Genomic DNA, 22,410 nt, shown 5'->3' on the forward strand with positions numbered 1-22,410 from the left:
TGCCACCTTGTGGAGGTACTGTGTATGTTTAAAGCTGTTTGACTGTGATCAGAGGAGTTTGGAAGCAGGACCCGGTGATAGTGTGTAATGAATGGAAGCATTATTACGTGCGTTCACATGTTTGGTTTGTGTGTTTCAGGTTTGAACGCCAACAGACGACACTGAAGGAGGAAGTCACCAAGCTGGGACAGAGAGAGAGCGAGGCAGCGAGGGAGGAGAAGATTAAAGCCATGAGCCGGGAAAGACAACACAGGCGGCAGGAAGCCGAGAAGGCCAAGCAACTGGTACACACACTCACACACACACATTGTCTTTGTTCCTATCTCGTACCCTTTTAACAGTGACATTGTGATTTTATATATTTGAAATATAGAACACCACTTTTAACGTACAGCCACACAAAGTCACTGATATTATTTTAGGCTGACGTACTCCTGTAAGCATCTGTAGGACGGTCATACACAGGTCACAGGTCAGGTGTGTGCACATTTATTCTCAATAACAGAAGCATAGGGTGCAGTCAGGACATGCACAGTAGCATTGGGTCTTTGTTTTGTCAATATATATAGAGAGAAGATCATTTAAATACACAAAATATATGCACACTAATTATGTCCACACATCATGATATACTGTAACTACTGGTTACTGTAAAACAAAACGAATCACCAAATGACATTAAATTCATTAAATTTCACCATTAAAATTGAATACAAAATATGTTTATATCTCTCCGAAAGGAAAAAACTTATTTTTCCAGCTCTGACATATAAGTGCAGAAACATCAATACAAAGCCAAGAAGAAGTATGGTTTGGTAGCACCGTAACACACCTACAGTATTACTGAGTAGCCTGGGGCACAATTGGTGCATCCCTCCCAGTCCGCTATAGTGTGTCAGAAAATATGCAGATCAAATGAATTATTACTAAAAGCCCTTTCTGCAAACGCGTATGCAGTTTGTACTGAAATTCCTGAATCTGAAACTTTGAAACTAACTGAAAATGCACAGAGAGCATCAAAAGACACGTTCAAAGCACAAGTGCTGCATAGCAGTTGCTGGGAATGTGTGTCTCATTAATTAAGTCCCCTAGCTACAGCAGGTAAACATGAAGTATAATACATAGAGAGTATCAAAAAATTGTGACATCATTGCTGCTTGCGCAATAAAGACCCTAATGATGTGAACAGTCACCAAACTTTCGGTCAATGCTTGGACGATATTATACTTCTGTCCCCTGAAATAAATCAAAACAGTCCACTGAAAAACATGTAATAATAAATGTATTTATATTTACATTTATTTATATATTTATTGCCTCATTTATTTATTTCATAGTCATATTTATTTATTCTAAATTTATTTATCTATTGACCAAAATGGTATTCCACACCAGGAAACATAAAATTGTTTGACTGATGAATATTCGCATATAAGTAATACATATATAAGCAATAATAGTTTTAAATACTTAAATTTTGTTTGAGTTCTTCTTGTTTTGTTTTATCAGATATGCTGGCAGGCAAATCGCATGTTGACTTTTCAGCATTAATGAGAAGTGGCCATGTAGTTTTGTAGATTACAGCTAACATGCCTAAATGACTTGACCTTGACTCACATGCTGTGCCTGTCACTCAGACGTGTCCTTTGGTTAAAGATGCAGGACGATATGAAAAACCCTCTTCCCATTGTAATATCCACTGATGACCTGTTGGCGGAGCTGTTGTAGTTGTGCGTAATGACACCGTAGTGTTAGAGTTTTGGTCAGCAGACTTTTTTTGCAGTGAGTTCAGTGATAAAGCTGTAAAAGCGGATTAATTTAAGGTGCCTCTCAGTAGCTGGAGATATGTTTGTGTAGGGTCAAGTCATGATTCAGTCCGGTGAGGTTTTCTCTGGTTTAATCATCTGCTGGAGCATTTCGCACAGACACAAATTGGGTCTTGGAATTGCATTTGTAATTTCAGTGGTGATACTCCTTCTGCGTCCTCCTCCTCTTTTCACCGATTTTGTCCCTGTTCTCTTTCTATCTCCCCCTCTCTTTACCATTTTCTTTCTCCCTCGTTTTCTTTCCGTCTTCTCACCTACCCCCACCTTCTGTCTCCCTCTGTCTTTCTCTTCTTTTCTATCCCAGCCCATCACTCTCTCCTTCCTACCCTGGAGACAGTATTATCAGTGCAGTACAAGCCGTAAATTGCACCCCTAGAGTTTCCTGGAGCTAGAGATAGGAGCGGTGCGGGGTTGGAGGTTTACTCATAGGAAGGGGAGAGCTTGTTTTACACACCAGCCGACGCTTGTTTCACGTGACTCTTACTCCTGCCCCCCCCCCATGTTGAGACATGCTGTAGTGCCTGTCTTATCTCCACTCCAACACACTTCCACACCGCTAATAGAAAGCCGCTGGAAGGACATCGAGAGCAGAATGACCGGTCGAGTGGCACCGGACCTCCTGATTCTGAGGGCTCCGTGTAATTACTGTTTCTTGTGCTATGAATACATTGTTTAGACTTGTTTACATTCCCAACTCAAATGAGATCTGTTACTCCTGTTGTAGTATCAGAGAGAACGGTCACCCATCATCTCCAGTTTCTTGTCATATGCAACCCCTGCAAGATCACTGTGTAGTCGAGTAACAACTGTGATGAGAGCATGATGTTTGACTGCTCAGTCACACCGTCTGTACCAGGGTTATGGCCCGTCTGTGTAATACATTTGTTTGAACTCTGAAAAAGGAGACAATTTTTTTTTTATTCAGAGACCCTGCCTGAGCCGGGCTAAAAAATCAAACCCCTTGGGCTTTTGGGTTGCCTTGACTGTATCCTTTGTGCTTCAACAGTGTGTTGCCCCATAGTGTTGTTTAGTAGCTGCTTAATGGAGTGTCATATTGGCTCTCATCACCTCCAGCTTATCATCTTTAAATCTGGGATTATATTGACTTTTTTTTAGGTTTACTGTTGAGTCATTTTAAGCATAAACAAGTCTTTATATTCTCTATTCCTGATTCATAGCCATTACACAGATGCTACCATTGGCGTTGGATTGTGAAGAAATAAAGGCATCTTTTGGTTTAATGTTGACAGTAGTACTGCAAAACAAAAGTGGAAAATGCCTAAAATGGGGGACCATTTTGAGGAAATGGAATTGAAAGGGTATTGTTGAATTATTGACATATTACTCCATTATTACCTGACTACAAGACGGCATATCTTGACTTTCAGCCTCTAGTATGGACCAAGCTTCAAAAAGGCTGTGTCCTACATTTCCAATATTGCAGTATTTTTATGTTATTACTGATTGTCATGTTATCTTTCCCATACTGTTATTACCAAGATATTGCGTATGTTGTTATAATTTATGGACTGGCTTCTAAAATGCCCATGCTGTTTGAAGGGCAGCTGACTGTTAAGAACTAACCAAGGTGGAGAAATATTTTGATTTGATTTAATAAAGTCTGTGTAAAGTCAGAATAAATATGTGTCCTGAGTTTGTCAGACCAAAGAAGAAAGTGTCATTAACCACCCAGCAAAATTTGAACGATTAAAAATATCAAAACGTTTATGAAATTAGGTGTCAAAATCAGGTAAAAATTAATTCTCAGCTCCAGAACTGTGGGGGCGTGTCCGCTGAATGTGCTGAAGGTGCAGGTGGGGGTGCTAGGGGTGCAGGGCTATGATCAGGGTGGCCTCAGTGTGTCACTGAGCCACCCTTTAGGACCACCCACAAAATCCTGGACTAAAAACTGGTGAAAAAGCCAAGTCTTTTACTTTACAAACTATTTTCCAACATATTTAATGTATTTTGAACGAAATCTCAGAATTGCCTTTACACAGACTTTAATATTACTTCAAGCCCATGTTACACTAAACAGGTATCCACCCATCGTGTCCATGAGTAAAAAATACTGGATGATGACAAAAGCTAAAATGTAGTATACACGTCAACACTTCAGTGTCCGTTACAAAGCAATATGTATCTAAAGTTTGCTATAACACTGTTAATGAATTCAACTTTACATTTTTAAGAAGAATCTCTAATATCTATATCTATATCTTTCCTAAACTCCAAACTGCACAAAAAACAGATCATCATGTAGGTCTGTCATATAACCACCATATGAAGTTGATGTTGGAAAAAAAAAGACTATTTATACCACACATCCAGCAGAAATGGTGCATACGTGTACTTTGGAAATACAGTTTAGTACGTATCAACATGGCTGGTGGTATCTTGACAAAGTTAGTGCCCTGCTGTGGTTAGAACCAACTGAAAGCCTTTGAGGGAAAAGTTTAAAGTAATACTGCCTGAAGAAAGAGGTGACAGCTGATTAAGCATTGACTAAGTAATTGGGAGGAGGATGTGCAGATGGAAAAGAAAGTGACTGAACATTTTGTGAAGGGGTTAGGATGAAGAATGACGAGGAGCTGAGAATGAATGAATAGTGAAAGAGAAGATGACATGCATTTCCTGTAGAATTGAGCTGAAGAGCAGGGAATGAACCAGAGGGTAAAAAAAGAAAGTCTTCACAGGCAATCTAACATTTCCTGGAGTATCATGAGGAGTAACAGTAAGAGGACGAGAAGGAGTGACTCTTATTAAAGTTTCTTCCGTGATTTTAGGAGGATGAATTCGAAAAGGAGGGAAATATGATTTAAAAGAAGCTTACAGGACAACTAAACAGTTTGCACAATTAAGAGAGCAAAAGGAGGAGAGGAAGGTGGTGGGCAGGTGAAAAAGAGTGGTTGACAGAAAAGATCAGTTATGGTGAACATTGAGAAAAAGAAATAAAGAAAGGCTTATAGATGAGGACACAAGAGTGAAACATTACCTTGAAATAAGAAGAGAAGGATAGTGAGAATAAGACAATATTTAGCCTCTATATATCAACATATGAATGCAGAATCTGTAGGCGAAGAACCAAGATTCTGGCACTAGAAATGTTTTGGTTTCCATGTGTGGTTATTCTGGCTAAAACCTATCATGTTTGAGTGGACTTTGGTTCCAACAGTCCATGTGGAGAGCAAAAGAGGCGGAATGCATTGGCCGAAATCTCTGATCAGATATCTCTCAGAAATGTGTCTTTCTCTTGCGTATCAAGTTGCTATTGGGACTGCAGACGAAGTCTTTGCTTGGATTTCCGCTGGATACATTGGTCGTTGCACCCAGAGGGTAAATCAAAGTCAGACGATAGCCAATGGGTTTCGGGATTTAACAGATGATTAAACATTTCCTGTAGTTGCAATCAGGTAAAGAGACTGAATGAAAATTTAGAGATACTGCAAAAAAAAAAAAGGGTGATTATGAGAAGGAAAGAGTGCAACAGGTGACAGAGGGTGACATGCAGAATTGTGATGAAGGGGAGGAGTAGTGGGAGGTGCAGATGAGGATGATGATGATGAGGAGGAGGAGATAGTGTACCGTCAGTCACCTTGTAAAGAATCACTGTAAGATGAGGAAGAAATAAGGTACAGAGTTTAGCCTTAAGTGAGGAACAGGGGGTACAGGTGACTAAGTGCTTCCTGTGCTGTGTGTGCGTGGGTGCAGCGCTGAGTCACAAGTCAGAGAGAGCCACACAATGATGCGCAGCGTCTGATTTGAGTTGCGTCTTTCTCTTTCCTTCCTTCCTTTTACCCTCGCTCATTTTCTCCTTCCTTTTGTCCTCTTTCCTGTGAACTGCCTGATCCTGCTATCCCTCTGGCTCTTTCTTCATCTTTCAGCCAAGGGCCTCACCCACTGTGCTGCGCTCTGTGAATGGTCTTTGTTAATAGCAAACCTTCCACAGATTAATTTCAGAATGAGAGAGGGGAACGGGAGAATGGAAAGAAAGGAAGTCGAACTAAAGGCCTAAAAGGGATTTACTCTTTTTTTGTAATGTATTAATGGCCTTTTGGTGCCTATTGAAAGCAAAAAAAGGTTATAAGTCACATTAGCATACGGTAAATTTCTCTCTCCCTCTTTCTGTTCTTGCAGAACAATTAGGAAGCCTATTTTATTAGCTGCCCTTTTAACTTCCTCTAATGGAGCTTCAGCTAAAACAAAATGCCATCCATGGTTTCCTGAACATGTCTGTAAACACAAGTGAATCTGTTGCATCTTACTAGGACATAATGTGCCAGGAAAAATTGTGAGCTGGTTAAAGTTGCCAAGATTTCTGAAACAAAATTTAGGTTTAGGGCAAGACAATTTTCTTTAAAAAATGCTACTCCCGCTGTCTTACCTGAATAGTGGCCCTAGATTCTCTCTTCTTTTATTACAACCCCACACAATATCTTTTATTTTGATTTGACTTATTCTGAAACTTTCTGTACTTTTAATTATCTCTTTTATATTTCATTAACCTATTCTGGTTCAATTTCGAAGATTTTATATCTACTCATCCCCTGTACCTGTGCCCCCCCCCAAAACTAACCAAACAACTACAAGTCCAGTAAAATCATTAGGGCTTTGCTGATTAGAAGTAAAGAGGCACTTGACTGATATTACACATCACCTTGATGTAACAAACTTGTTAGCAAACAGTACATTTTGGTGTAATTTCTCTGGCTACCTCTGGGAAGTTCAAGCAAATATCTGACTCTGTACTTGTCCACTATGTTGGATAGTGCAAACTGTATCTGCTGCCTGATACTAATCATGTAGTGTACAGTTTGTGTACATATTTTTTTTGTTGTTGCAGAAAACAGTGACAGTGACAACTACTAAATGAGCTGAAAGAAGCTATATGCTCCTTAAATCTCAGGCGAGCTGCAGACATAGGTGATAATTACCAATATTTCAAGCAAACCCTTTCACATTGTTTCCATATTTTCATTTGACATGATATTAAATTTCAGCCGCTTAAGTTCACTCATCACATCATTTCTTCTAATTCTTGAAGTGCTCCCCAGAGTCTGTAAAATAAGTTCATGGTCCTGGAATACCCCTTTTTAATACAAATATTTTTTATAAAACCAATAAACAAATATAGGTGCATATGTACAGTTGTTATTGTTTACTTTATGATTTTTTTAATGCCTTGTATTGAGCACAGCTGAAGGTTGACAGTAAATGGAGAAGAGAGAGAGAATAGCAAAGGGCGGTGGATTGGAATCGAACCCGGGCTGCTTCTTTTACACACTAACAAGGTAGCTACCAGTTTTGCTATTTTACCAGTTGCTATTTGTTTTTTACTATGTTAAATGGTATGATTAGGACAGATTAATAGGGTAAATGTTCCGAGGTGACTTTCACCTCTAGTGGCATCCTAAATGTTCTTCATCCTAACCTGACCACTAACATTAGAGTTGTTGAAATTAGAATAGAATTTCTTCCAGACTGAAGTGACAAATGCTGATTTACCAGAACAACGGTTCAGTTCAGTTTCAGCAAAAATGATGAATGAAGTTTGTGTGACACATCTGTTGAATACACTGGATTAACAGTTCCTTAAAGTGACACTAGATGGCAACAAAAGCCTACTCCATGTTCCACTGACATTGCATATAAGGGAAAGCATCTTTCACTTATATCTCTCTTATTCTCTTATCTGTTGCTTTGTCTCTCTGCCCATCATGCACTATATTAAGTTACATTTTGTATCAAAAAGGCAAAGTGTGAAATTCTCTCGTTGGAAAGCCAGTCACAAAATGATTGCACATCTAACCTACCTAATCTTTCTTTGAACAATGACCTTTCATCTCTTCTGTTATTTTTATTACTTCAAAATTGGCTGCGGAGGGGCCCGGTGACAAGGAACATTTAATTGCTACATTCAAATTATTTTAGTCCGCAGGGAAGTTGTCACATGCTAAAAGCCGTTGGGGGTTCTTTTGTCTGACCTGCTTTTATAATAATTGTGAAAATATCAGTGCATTGTTCCACAGGAAGTAGTTAGCTTCGTTCAAAATCCAAATGAATTATCTTTGTTAGTTTTTCACTCCAGTTACTACCTGTCCATACCTTTTGTGTATGCTTGGATTTCATTGCTGGCTTAATAACGCTCTCTCTGTGAGTCATAAAAAGTTAGCTTTCTCCTGGATAATATTTCAAACAGCAGTGTTTCATTTACATTTATTTGGCTGCAGAGGCCACCGCAGCTGGAGATCCATCACTCAATAGGCCACAACAATGAATGGAATAAATTCAATCTGATCATTCTTCTGTGTTAGTTGCCACAATAAGGTGAAAGACTTACACCAGTCTACACAAAAGGCGTGTTGTGAGCAGCATGTTAGCAAAGCAGCAGCTACACAGGATGCATTCAGGCACAGTATTTAGTGTAAGTCACCTGACTTTTGGAGGTGCTCAAAGCCCTAAAAAGCAAGCTATTAGGTAGACTGTATGAACAACTGGATTTATTCAAATAGAAGTTTAGCTCCTCCGTCAGATGGATGTGAGATGAAAGGCAAAACAAATGTCACTATCCAGTTCAGTCCATGAGAACAATTTTAAGATAAAAATACAAAAATGAAGCTAGTAGCCTGCCACTCTGCATTGTGTCTAGGATTAAACATCAGTCTCACAGTTACCCTCTTGTTGTAATATGTATAGGAAATGCTGCACACCTACACATTTCCAGGTCAGGAGGAGTTTGTGTAAATCTCATTTGACTTTACACAGGGTTTTGAAGTGGTGCCAATTACATGGCATCTCATAAAACTACTATTTATGGGCAGGGTTTCCCCCAGTAATTAGTCAGTGGGGGTGATAAGCCCTTCCTGACTGATCACAGCAAATCAAACTTCAACTCTATTGAGCCTGATTGTATCTGACAGTTTGCCTCTACGCTTCCCAAAAACTGTAAAAAAAAAAAAAATCTGAACATTTTACTTTTCCTGACATGGCAAAATACTGCTCTGATTAACAGCCTCGATCAGTCACCCGCTGAGCCGGTTCAGACAGATCCTGATGCATCTTATCTGGTTAGCGATCGAGTTAAGCACTCCCCTCACTCACTTTTTAATGTGTGATGTAGCACCACTGCGGTTTGTTTTTATTTCGTGAAACTATATAAGCATAATATTATATTTCATAAAAATGTTATATTTTCTTCTGGAATACTTAATTTCAGGATCCTCCACTATACAGTGGTGAAAGTCCAATGGGGAAGATGTATATGTGGGATAAAGAAAACTGTACTACAGCTATTTGATATTGTACTTCCTTTAAGTTAGGGAACTAACAAAGCCAGAGGTCCAAGATATCCCAACTTATCTTATATAATCCCTACTAGTGTGTGTCAAGCTGCAAAAACGTTGTATCCTACATTTCCCATAGTCCAATTAAAAAAACAAAACAAAAAAAAAAACGTCCCTGCCTGGTGAACACCCACATGTATCAAATTCCACAACCTGCAGCTTAAAATACAGACTCAAGCCAGGATGACCCTGATGACATCACTATGACATCATCATGGTTATGTCATTATTGTTTCACCATGTTCCTGTATTTGGTTACATAATGAGTTGCAGGTACTGTAGCTGTGGAAATAAAGTTTTTTCTCTCATGCAGCTTTACAGAGTCTAAAGTTTGTGAAACTTTGGGATCTTTGCTTTAAGTGTCGTTAACATTCGTATAGATGTATTTCCCACTAAGGGGTCTTTCAGGGTTTAAAAAGGTTAATAATGTATATTAAATAACAAATACAGTAGTATTGTTGTATTATTTTGAAGATGGAAACACATCTTCACATTAATTTTCGCATTAACATTGTTAAAATGTCCCTTGGGACTGTACACAGTCTGTGCTTACTGTATTGATGTAATTGTCATTGAAGTACTACATGCCAAAATGAATACCCATTACGCCTCAGGAACATTCCCCTTCACAACACCACCACTGTTTTACAGCAAAGACCGTAGGGCCAAACGTTAAGCGAAATTCCTCGAGTTTTATTCCCAGATGGCATTGTGAGGCGGCAACACTCCAAAGCAAGATAGCACTGGGATCCCTCTCGTCTGTCTGTCCGTTTGTCAAGCAGCCCTGCTGGAATGAGCCAGATGTTGTCTCTGATTGGACAAACCTGCCTCTCTTGTTTATACCTAAACCCATGTAATCAGCTGGAGATTCTCTGCTGATGGAGCGACAGTGTTGTCTCTCTCTTACACACTCAGGAAACTCATTCAGACTTTGGTTACGGACGTGAGAGAAACAGCTGTGTTTTACACACACACACACACACACACACACACACACACACACACACACACACACACACACACACAAGAGAGGCAGACTGAGGCAGATGGGGACTTGCATTATTATAGCTGTACATATGAGCTGGTGAGTAGCTTGATGTTTTATCATGTACTCCTCTGACTGCTTATTTAGTCAGACATATGGCAATACGCTGCTGTTATGCTATTTAGATAAAAAAAACAGGTTAAAGGAGTTGCTTTGTTTATCAGAGGTTTTATCTTGCATTTCAATTCAATTTACATCCTGCAAGCAATTTAAGGATCATTACCGTGTGAATAAAAAACACATATGCTTTAATTTAAATACATATAAATACATTTGTTAATTTGTGCTGAACACAACCTCTATGAAACAATCAGAATATAACTTTTTATTTCGCTTTCACCAGCTTTCTTTATACTGGTACTCTCTATATCACCCCACCAGCCAGAAGCCAGAACACGATTGGGCAAGTATCATAGATTACTGAACTCCACCTTGATAGGGCTTAGTTTGTGTCTGCTAAATGCAATGTAATGTAATGTAAAGTTTCAATGACATTTTAGGCTTTAGATTTTAACTGTAGAGGAATGGAGGACTGGCGGTCTGATCACCAATTTGGCCACTGCATCATGACGTCAGGTTGCGTTTCTCCAAAGGTTGAATCTGGCTCAACTGAATCAGTCCTTATTGTAAGAAATCACCGGCTGTCAGCTTAGTTGCCTGAGATGCGAGACCTGTGAGAAATGTAATGATTCTGAAGTAGCGATCATTGCCCCGGTCATTCTAGCAACAATACCTGTTGTGTTCGAGAGTACAGTAACAGTCGAACTGTCACAGATGACATGCAAACCGACCGCCAACACAAGAAAATGTAATCTTACCCGAGTCAACCTACAAGTCAGGACAGAGCAGGGACAAGGATCATAACCGGCTCCGACCTGTAACAGGATCACCATTTCCTAAGACCTTGACCTTGATCTCACTGAATTGGCTCTTCATTACCGTTAGGCTGCATTGAGTTATATTATGATGTGCTCTGTTCACTGAAAATATTTTTGGTGACAAACTGGAACAAATACAGATTGTGACGGTGGTGAAGCTTTAAAACATTCTTTTATGTCACATTTTTATATTTACCTGACGTATAAACACATAGTATCATATCTTGGCAATACATATCATATATAGGCAAATAAAAATGGAATCCATAGTTTCAGTTTTGGCAACCAAAAGCTGATACCTGACAACCACTTTTTAAAGTTATTGTTGAGCCCTGCTAATGCATTTATACACATATGAACTCACAAAGAGTTCATCAAAGAGCTCGTCCAGGTGATTGGGAAGAAAAAAACAAAAGGGGAAGAAAGGAAGAACAGTAAAGGGGAAGGAAGGGGTGAAGAGAAGATGTAACGCAATAGAGGGGTTAAAAAATAAGGAAGACTGGCAAGGAGAGCAAAGAAGGAAAAGGGAATATTGGGAAATGAGGGTGAAAAAGAGATGGGGAGATGGCAGGGGTGGCATTGAAGGAAATGGAGGGAAAGAGGTGAGTGAAGGTGCGGTACAGATAAGGCCTGCAGTTGTATCAGTAATTGTAATCTGCAGGAACTGACATGGTTCTGCATGTAAAGCTATTAGGCCGACTGTGTGCTCAAAAGCCAGCTTCCCTCGCTGCACTGTCAGATAGTCGGGTAAGATGAGCCGAGTAAGCAGGCAGACAGACGTGAAGTCCAGTAAATCTTGGTATAAACCAAGGACATGCTGAGAAAAGAGAGGACGTCAGAGTAGAGACGTTTTATCTACATTTATTGTCAACAATGTTGCTACAAAATCAGCTGGTCTGTAATTGACAAAAAGTCCCATTTTTTACATAAAGGATATAGCTCACTGAGGCAGTTAATGGGTAATACAGTGTCATCATGCCTGGAGGTAGTTTTAAAAGTGTAATAATGTAATACAGCCAGGAGAATTTAAAGATGTCACAATGTTCCCCACTGGAATGGGCCGCACATTTTTATTATTGCAAAATCAATATTCTCAACACTTCCATGTCTAAACATTTTGATCTGTTCCCTAAGTCCCTAATTCTCCTTGACACTAATGATTATCTAACTATCCATTGTAACTCTCCCCCAAACTAACATCATCTTGGCCTGATCCAAAACATCAATCATAAGCAGACAAGAAGACAGTAAAGCTGGAATGCAGAGTGTGAGATTTACAGTACAGCCGGGTTTAGTGATATAATGAAGCTTTTATGTGTTGTTGCTTACCTGCAGTGTTCAACGCTTTAAAACTGGAAACTTTTTTTGAGATCAACCGTTGCAGTACATCTGCTAGCTAAAAACAATTTTGCGACAAATGAGTTTGTGTCTTATTTTGAGAGCGAACATCAAACCATGAATCAGCAAGTAAAAATATCAAATCCTGTCAAATCAATTGTGTAAAATCACACTTTATTAAATTGAAGCTGATTTGTGAAGACATTTTGACATGTCACAGCAGAAAAAAGTTCTCTGAGAAATGAAATTAATTATGGCTGAATTCCATTCAGCTGCTTCCGTTTCAGGATCCTGGGTTTGCTGGCTGACTCACTGTCACACTGTCATGGCTTATTGGCTGGCTTTCTAAAGATTTTTTTTTTAACGTAACACGATACGGTTTTTCATCAGATGTCTCATTTTGGTGAGTCACAAAAATGTGTTTTTAGTGTGTTTCAAATATCAGTCAGTCGTAGGTTTGGATTAGCAATTCAAATTTAACCACACACAATCCCAACTGGGACAAGTCAAAGGACCAGTGTGTAGGATTGAGTGGCATCTTGCATGGAGGTTGCGTATTGCAACCACCTCGTTTTACCCTTTCTTTCTAAGTGTGAAAGTGAAGGTACAAAGGACAGAAAGACCTGTGGCCAGTGCTTTGTTTGTTCGTTCTGGGCTACTGTAGAAACATGGCAGTGAAAGAGCACCTGCAGCATCTGTAGATAGAAAAGGGTCATTTTAAGATAACAAAAACATAATGATTCTTCTTTTCAGGTGATTATACAGTGATGAAAACATAGTTATGCATATTATATTACATTTCTGCAGTATTCTGTAATTACCTCCCTAAATTTGACACACTGGATATTTCAATCTTTCTTACAACTTCTAGCAAAGACATGATACCCTTATACACTGTGCAAAATGCGTATCTGATGATGCAAACAGGCCAAAGTTGAAGACAAGATGGGGTCCGAGACGAAATGCACTGCAGCCATGCCCAGTGGAATCAAGCAGTTTAAAAGTACTTTCTTTTAAAAAAAAACATCTTTTTGACATAGAAATATTTATTTTTTAAACTATATTGACTCATTTTTATATTAATATTTACAATTATGCATATTAATTACCTGATTTATTTTTTTCAGAGTTTCTTTACTGTTTGTTAATGTATTTAATATTGACTAAAATGACATGCATCATGGCAAAATGTGGAGACACCTCCTTTAGTGAGAACTAGAGGCACTGTTGTGTATTTTGGCAGGTGTAAATATGTCTGTCTGCGGTCAGATTTTGTCAACATGATAGTGTCACAATTGTGCAAGACTGAGTAAGGAAACTGCTGAGGTCTGTAGTCAAGATCAAAATGAAAGGTGTTGGTGGTGTTGTCCGACCCATGACTACTATGTACTCATGCCACGACTGAGTATTCATGGGTCACAACATCAACATGTTGAAAGGCGTCACTGGTGCGATCGCAAAATGAATGACTCCTCTTGATGTGATGATCTGTGGATCAGATCATGATCATAATCATGCAGGTGGCAGTCTAAATGAAGAAATATATATATACATATAATAATTACAATATACATTCAATTCAGTATTATATCTTTTGAACAGGTTTGATGGGTTCTATTTGGTACAGTGAAAAAGAAGCAAAAACAATTAAACCAACTACATACTGTGCATGCTGTGAACAATTACTCCCTTAGACTACATCTCTACATCTCTTAAATATGTAGAAAATACTGCATTAAAATATTAAAAAGGAGGGAGTGTCATATGAAAGATGGGGGAGTCAGGGTACAAGGAGTTAACCTATAGATAGAGAGAGGATGAGCAGGAAAAGAGGTTGAGGTGGAGGAGGAGGAGGAGGAGGAGGAGGAGGAGGAGGAGGAGAAGGGCCAGTGGGCCATATTGTCCCACTCCTTCCTCTGTGTAGCTGCCTGGCTGTAATTATCAGTCAGATTATTATTGAGTGCTAATTTATTGCCTCGCTGGGAGCTATGTGTTAAATAAACGCAGCGGAGTAAATAAAGAGAGGGGGAGAAAAGGGGAATGGGAGAACAGACTGCTGCTGCTATCAGATGGCAACACAGCACACACACTGCCCACAGGGGAAGAGTGTGATGCGGGAGTGTATATTTATACGTGTCTGTCCCAGGCATCACGAGCCCAAACACCAGTGTTCCATGCCCATGTGTAGATGATCCATTGGACTGTTAACATTGGTGCGCTGCCCTCAGATGCTCTCTTCATGTGTTTCTTCTGTACTGGATCAGGGAGTTGGCCCTCCATAACTGATATCACTCTGATATCTAACAGACAGACACACTGACTAACAGCTCAGCCAGCCACCATCTGTTGTCCCCACAGCTTAGCCTCAAAACCTGAAATACGCTATGGCTGTCACAGAGGAGAGATGTAGCACTGTAAAACAACAGGTTCTACTTTAAGTGAGTTTGAGCAGTGCATGGTTTGATGTTTAATATTTGTAGCTTTGGTTTGATTTGACTCTGTTACTAGGGTCATGTTGGGGTCTGTTTTTTTAATACCTGGATTTCCAAAGCATATTTTTTCGATACCTGTCTGTGTAAAATATTATTACAAAACCCATTTTAACCCTTTTAGACGTAAGATACAAGAACTTTGCCTACATAAAATTATTAAAATAAATCAAAACAAATTACTTCTTTCATCAGAGGGTTCTCATTTAAAGTCTCATTTTAAGTCAACAAATTATGAAACTGGCCAGACATCTGATGTCAGGTCTTGGTTCTTGACAGTTTTTAATACACAATTTATGCACCAAGAAAGTATTCAGGTTTATTACCCAGCAATACTGTCTTTTTTTAAACAAATGTTCTTATTTTGGTACACTATAAAATACAGTAATTGTGTTATCAATTGCTTTGACTAAAGCAGGAAGTGCTTTTTACTGGTGTTGGACTATGGACAACCATCCAGCCATCTAATTCTTATAATACAGCCATGATTAGACTCAGCTAATTGGACTTTCGGGTATTTCCTCGGCTGAAAAGCTTCCTTTTCTTTGCAAACTCTATAGTACTATATAGGTCTGTTTGTCATATTTTCTTGCACCTCTGAACTTTTGTCGATAATCCTCAGGTACCAGTTCATATGCTTTTAGGACTGCAGTTTTTACCTTTTGGAAGTTTTCACTATCTGCTGTTGACAAAGCAGAATAAGCTTCTTGAGCCTTCCCAGTTAATACACATTGCAGCAGCAAAGTCTGCTTAGAATCACTCCACTTCCTGTTTTTAGCCAACCCCTTAAAAAAGCAAGAAAAATATATCTGGATCCTTCTCTGAAAACTTTGGAACCAAACGTAAACAACCAGAGACATCAAAATGTGAGGAACTGGTGCCCCCCAGTTTCCCCATTGTGTACCTGCTGAGGGATCAAGGATCTTACCCTCTCTGATCAACTCCAGCTTGTAGTGTTCCAATTTTAGCCTCTTGATTGTACGCTCTCGTTCCAGAGCCTATTCCTCACGTTCCAACTTATGCCTATGCTTCAAAATTAACAACTCCTTTTGCTGTTCAAAAGTCAAACCTACCCCAGCTACAGGCTGCACATTTTTCACAGGCTGGTCAGGGAGACTAACCTGGGGAGAAACTGAATCCTGTTTGTCCATTTCTTTTACCCCAGCTACCAAAACCCCCAGCTGAACCAACCCTTCCTTGATTACCTCAAAAATGTGGTCCTTACGCCCCTGACTAGGGATTTCAATGTCATAATGCTCTGCTACTTTTATCAAATGATCCCTTAGTGAAGGCCTCCAGTCGATCTTAACTTGGACTCTTCACAAATTCCTCCACAGCAGACATCACACCACCAACAACTATACCACACTGACCGGTGACCCAACATTTAAAAAAATAAAAAATAAATAAAAAAAATCACAAGACCCCACAAGCGTTACCTGCCCTAAACCTTGATAGCTCCCCTGCCACAACTTTTTTTTTTTAACCTCCTTCAGCCCAGCATAACAGCCACCATGTGGAACCTCCTTTCCCCTGGCTGTCTACTTAACCGGTGCGGTGGGAGAGTTAAACACAAAGCCCAATGACTCGGCCAGGCAACCAGCAAGCTGGTGACCTGCCTAGACAGTCATGGAGGTGTACCCTCAGCAAAATGCTCTGGCCACACTACTGCACAAAAAAATTAACTAAAATGAATCCAGAAATGGATCAACTGGGAGCCCTGAACCTCAATCCACACTAATCTGAACCATTTACACTACCATCCATGTGTGTTGGGCTCTCTCCAATACTACTGCTACAAAAATTTACTGAACCCAGTACCAATCACTAGATTATGTACTCACCATAACAGAAGGATTTCCATACCCTCCAGCCGGCTAGCCCTATTTAATACAAAACCAAGGATCCAAGATCCCGGACAAGCCCAATTTGTTACGAACCTGGATCAAAGGTTGGCAACAAAAGTCCACACACCAAGGTAGTGCAACAAAATGTTTATTTAACTAAACCTAACAACCTAAACTGTGATAAATGTTATTTATCAGTGGTGTAGAGCCGAGTGTGTGTGAGTGGTAAAATAAAGAACAAACGCAAAACAAACTAAGTTGCCCATGTTGCCAGAACAAAAGAGAGAGAGACAGCCTCTAAGATGGCCGCCCTATTTTTAGCTCCACCCTCTTAAGGTGCAGCCATCCAGGTGATGGCCTAAAAGATGCTACAGAGAGGTAAAAGCATAAGAGAGGGTTAGAGAGAGGCCGTCACAACCTGCCACCCTGTTTTATCAGTACTACACAGAGCAATCAGAGGAAAAACAATGTTTATTAACCTGGCTTGGCAAGCAGGTTATGTATCCTCTCAGGTGGTCCGCTCAGCAGAGGGATCACAAAATTGTTGGATACAAACAATAATTGAGACTCCAACTGGACTCTAGAGTCTGTAGAAACACAGGGAGCAGATGACATTCCCACGTGAACAGGATAGGCTACATCTGCAAATTTGTTTAGCTTTTGGAATCCCAGAAGTGTAACAAATCTTTTTCACTTAATCCTGTGGTCAGCGCGGGTTGTCTTCTTACCACTAATGAACCGCATCACAGCTCTCTTGGAAGCGGACCGACACCAACGTCTAGAGTGTGGTTTTCTTGCTCTATGCCAAGATACAACTGGCAGTGGGACACGCAGACAGACAGCTGCAGCCAACTGGCAAAGATGGAAAGAGGAATGGCCAAAGCAGCATTGAAACAGGACGACACTATTCACTGATTTTACGATTATTTTAATAACATGTCTCAATACAGGGTGTTAAAGAAGCTGGTGCTGGAGCGAGAATCTACATGTATAACATAGCTGAGATTGATCCTGATGTAGAAAAACTGACCTCCTGGATGGTTATGAAAATACCCAATACTGTAAAAAACATACAAGCTCCTCAATCAAACAATCTTAACAGGGTGTCAGCAGTGGCAGTAGAGTCTTCTAGTTGGTGACTTGATTGTTTCGGTTGTTTGCCTGCATGACTCAGACCCCTCTGGTCCATTTGGCATGCGTGTTAAACTTCCTGGCACTGCTATTGGAGCGTTTAGACGGTTAGTCCTGTTGGCTAAAAGTAGATCTGGTGAAGCAAAACGCTGCAAACTGCCTAAACCTCCCCCTGCTAGATTTGAGTTTTGCTGAGAAGTGTTTTCACAGCAGAGGCTCTCGTCCCTTTTTCCCGCTTCTTCACTAATTCTTTGATTTTATTTTGTCTTTTTTTCTTTTTGTTTCATAAACGGTAAGTGTTAAACCCGTCTCTCCTTTACCCATCTCATTTTCAGCTCATCTTTCCCTCACTTACTCCCGCTTGCTTTCTCTGTCTCACACATTTACACATGCTTCCCTCTGTCTGCAGCTTCTAAATAGATGCTTCACACCTCTAGCTGTGTATTGAATTGATTCATATGCAGAATGTGCCTGGAGGAGGAAGAATGTACGATAATACTTTAGTAACCTAATCTCCTGTTTAGCTTGTGGCTAGCAGCTGCCTTATTCAATTATGCACCCTCCTAATAACTGAAGTTATTTTTGTTTACATTTGTTATATATTTGGGTTTCATCTTGTCTCTTACACTTTACTTCTCTTTTCTTCTCCGTCAGATGAGTTCTTATCTCTGGCGTTGATTTTATTTTAGGCATTTAGGATAGTTTTTATAGCTATAAGTGCCAGAGAAGATTGGATTTGATATCCTGCATGGCAAACAGCAGTTGTCAAGTATTTCAAAAAGTAAATAAACGTAAACATTCTAAGCTTCTCCTCAAACACAGGCAGCCAATTAGGTAATGCAAAGTATGGATGTGAGATCAGAAAAAGTTTGTATTCTGGCACAGTCTGTCTACTGTCATATTAATGATGCTTTTAAGGCTGCAGTTTCTCGACATAATATCCATGTTAAGTCAGAGGGCTGACAACAATACCATTTTTAAATGTATGTCTAAAAGCACCGTTCCTGATATCCATGTCATTTTACACTACTTTCTGATTAAACATCCCGCCAAATTGCTCTTGCTCGAACGATGATTGAGATAATGAGGGGGATAATCCTCAGAGGGAGTGTTTATGAGCCTTGTTCATCATTCTTAAAACTCAGGAGTAAAAACTGTCAAATGTATGCAGCTGCTGTATGACGAGCAGATGACAAAGACTTTATGATTTAATTGACTTTTTTTTCTTCAACTCTTGAGAGTCCTCTTGAGTGTATGCTTTTGGTTGCAGGTCAGACTAGGTAGCGAACTGCAGTACATTCTTGGCACCAACCTCAAGAGAATGTCTCCGTCAAGTATCAAAAACTGTCAAGGACCTGCATGCTAACATTACCTAATTAGCACTAAATACAGTGTCAGCAGTTTTGCAGATATTTGGCCATAAGCCATCCATCTACCCATTATCTGTAAAGCATCACAGGGCACATAAAGACAAACAACCATTCAGACTCACATCTACACCGACGGGTAATTTAGAGTGACCAGTTGCATGTCTTTGGGGTGTGGAAGGAAGCTGGAGTACCCGCAGAGAACCCACGCAAACACGGGGAGAACATGCAAACTCCACATAGAAAGGCCCAGGGCCGAGGTTCAAACCAGGAACCTTCTTCCTGTGGGAATTTGACCTGATGGTGGTGCTAGAGGAAAAGTTAAGAGATGAATAAAGTCAGTAGGATTCATGTCTGTATAAAAGCAATAACCCATCCAGCAGTTGTTCAGATATTTCAGTGTGGACCAATTGGTTAGACTGACCAATCAACAGACCGACATTGCAATCCCAAGGGACATGCCTCTAGAATGGCTAAAAAGACTTTTCTACAATAATTTGTATCATATTGACAACCAGCCATTGGTTATCAATATGATACCACCCAACTATTTAGTCCATCTTCATTTAGTCATTTTATCTAAAGCAACTTACAAAAAAAGGGGAACAAACAAGGTACAGAGCGACAAGGACATGTTAGTGCAGCAATAAGTACTACTCACATAGAATCAAGTGACAGTTCTAGCATGTCCAGTTGTTGGTGGTGTGAGGAGAGAAGGTACTCTCTGAAGAGCTGTGTCTTCAGGAGGTTTTTTAAGGTAGAGAGAGATGTCTGTGATCTGGTACAGGTAGGAACTGGTAACATGTTCCACCACTGGACGAGAAAACTTTGGATTGCCCTGAGCGTACGGGTGGCAGAGCCAGGCATTGTTCACTGGAGGAACGCAACGGTCTTTCAGTCAATGCACAACATTGGTTGTGTAAGTGAGGGCTGCATGTAATTTTAATCACCTTGGTGTTTGAGTTTGAGCACCAAACATTTGATATATAAGAGCGGTTTTCCAGAAGTTAAGGGTTAGATTAATATTGTTAAGAAGGACTTTACAGCTCTGTAAAGTTCTGATGACATTGGTTGTTTCATCCTTGGCCTGGGCAGTGACATGATATGACTGTGAAATCATCTATTAACCTTACAAAGGAATCTACAACGAACGTTTGCCTTCATGTATTTGACTAACCAGCATACTGTTCAGGATAATGCTGCATTGACCCTGTGTTGCTTCCCTCTGCTCCAGCAGTTTTATATATTAATGAAATTAATGAGAGGAGTGCTTTTTAATTTTTTTTATTCTTTTTTTTCTGCCATTGCTTATGTGGGACTAAACATGAATAAAAGAATGACAGACACAAATGGACAATGCCAGGTATCCCAGCAGAGACTAAGCAAATGTGAGCATGTAAGCCTCAGCCAGTGTGTGTGTGTGTGTGTGTGTGTGTGTGTCTGGTGTGTTGTGTTGTGTTGTGTGTAAAGTCACGCCTGGCTGGCTGTTATCTACCATAGACTCGCAGGTCCCGGGAGGTACACCAGAGGAGTCATCTGATTCACTTGCAGTTTCTTCTCTGACTGCAAATTAAAACAGGAACAACACAGAGAGACACAGATAGGAAGGAGAGCTGTTTTTTTTTTTAAATTAAATCCATTCTGTTTCTGCTTAATCCCTGCCAAACAGATCCTCGTCTAACATATAAAATTAGCACACGAACAGTTTCACCCCCCTTTTTTTTTAACCTGCATTAACATGCACCAGCTGCAGCTTTCACCCGACAGTGAAAGTATCTCACATCTAAAACCCTCTCGCTCTTTGTCTCTCCTCAGTTAAGGTCTGTTTATGAAACACAGGCGATCGGCTCTGATTTGATTTGGCGTTCAGCAGCCCTGATAATTATGATGAATCTTCCTCACTCTGTGTCTATGTGTGTGTGCAAAGACCCTCCTCGCCTTTCTCCACTGATGCTGCGTTTCTGTGGCACGGTGCTGTTAGTGAGACCTGGGACAAAAGTGCTTTAAAAATAATGATTGGCATTAATTTGCCGTGTGTGCCAGATGTGTAAGATTTAGTACATTAGAGCAGTTCAAATAGTAACTGACAGGCTGCCACTCTCAGAGATACTTGTGCAGTTTTTATTTCAACTTTCTATATGTTGAATCCTCCTGGTGTGACAAACACACCCATCTGGTGTCATAATAATCAATTTTCCTTGATACATTTTGATGCCATACAGTTTGGCTCAGTTTAACAAGATTCTAGTCTGAGGAATCATCTCCTGAATGTGACGGTGCGAAAGTGCTTGTGTAGTTTACTGGCAAAGCAACAAGAGGAGCCTTGTTTATTCAGGGTGAATGCTATTCTGTTAGCAACTTATTCCAAATGAGCTGTTTCTGAGAGTCTATCAATGGCCACGCTTGACCAGTGAGGACTGAGTCAGAAAATCTATTAACCGCCAGGAGGAGTTTTCAGAGCCTGAGAATGTGTGCCTCGTCTCAGACAAAGCTTGGGGAAAAAAAAGGCGCCCCCTCACTCCTCCTTTAGTTGACTTGCTTAGTTCCGCTCGATTCCTGGATGCCTGTGGGATCATGATTATGTTATTTGATCCCATAGACACTCAACAATTGAGCCAAGATGCTATTGCTATTGCCGTCTGACATAACTTCACACCACACCAAGTGCACAAAGAAAGGTCTGTCCTGAGGCTTTTATTAGTTTCTGACTTTAGGAAATAGGGAAAAACAGTAAAATCCCCCAAATCTACTCTCTTTAATCGAATCGCACACATCTAGTCTGTTCTATGTGATCTGCTTTATCCCCCTGACGAGGCCATCCTGCCACTTTGAAAACCTCTGACCTGTAGCCTTTATCACATTTGAAATGAAGCAAATGAAAGCAATCAATCCAGCTGTTTGTGTTGTGCTGGTAAATTCATATTTCAGGGATGTGTGTCTTTGGCTGGTTTTTAGGTGATTCAACCTTGGGTTTGGATGTGTGGTCATGGGGTCATTCAACTGACTGACAAACCGTCAAAAATGTGTTTTGGTCACTTCTTTAATATGTTCGAGCTTCACTGCGCAGATACAGAGTTTGACAGTTGAAGGCTGTTTTCATTCATCTGCTGAAGGAGGAAAAGGTTAAGACGTGTACGTATGAGCAG

General features: G+C 40.1%; 1 protein-coding gene across 3 annotated transcripts in view; it reads left to right on the forward strand.

Moving 5' to 3' along the window:
• chchd6a (coiled-coil-helix-coiled-coil-helix domain containing 6a) overlaps nucleotides 1-22,410 on the forward strand; it is an 86,177-nt gene that overhangs the window by 4,222 nt on the left and 59,545 nt on the right. For all 3 annotated transcript variants that reach the window (XM_010731237.3, XM_010731238.3, XM_027288529.1), the window contains exon 4: nucleotides 140-284. In XM_010731237.3, the coding sequence (XP_010729539.1) occupies nucleotides 140-284 (145 nt within the window). The remainder of the gene's footprint in view (nucleotides 1-139; nucleotides 285-22,410) is intronic.

The sequence above is a fragment of the Larimichthys crocea genome, chromosome XV, assembly GCF_000972845.2.
Source record: "Larimichthys crocea isolate SSNF chromosome XV, L_crocea_2.0, whole genome shotgun sequence".
Classification (NCBI taxonomy): Eukaryota; Metazoa; Chordata; class Actinopteri; family Sciaenidae; genus Larimichthys; species Larimichthys crocea.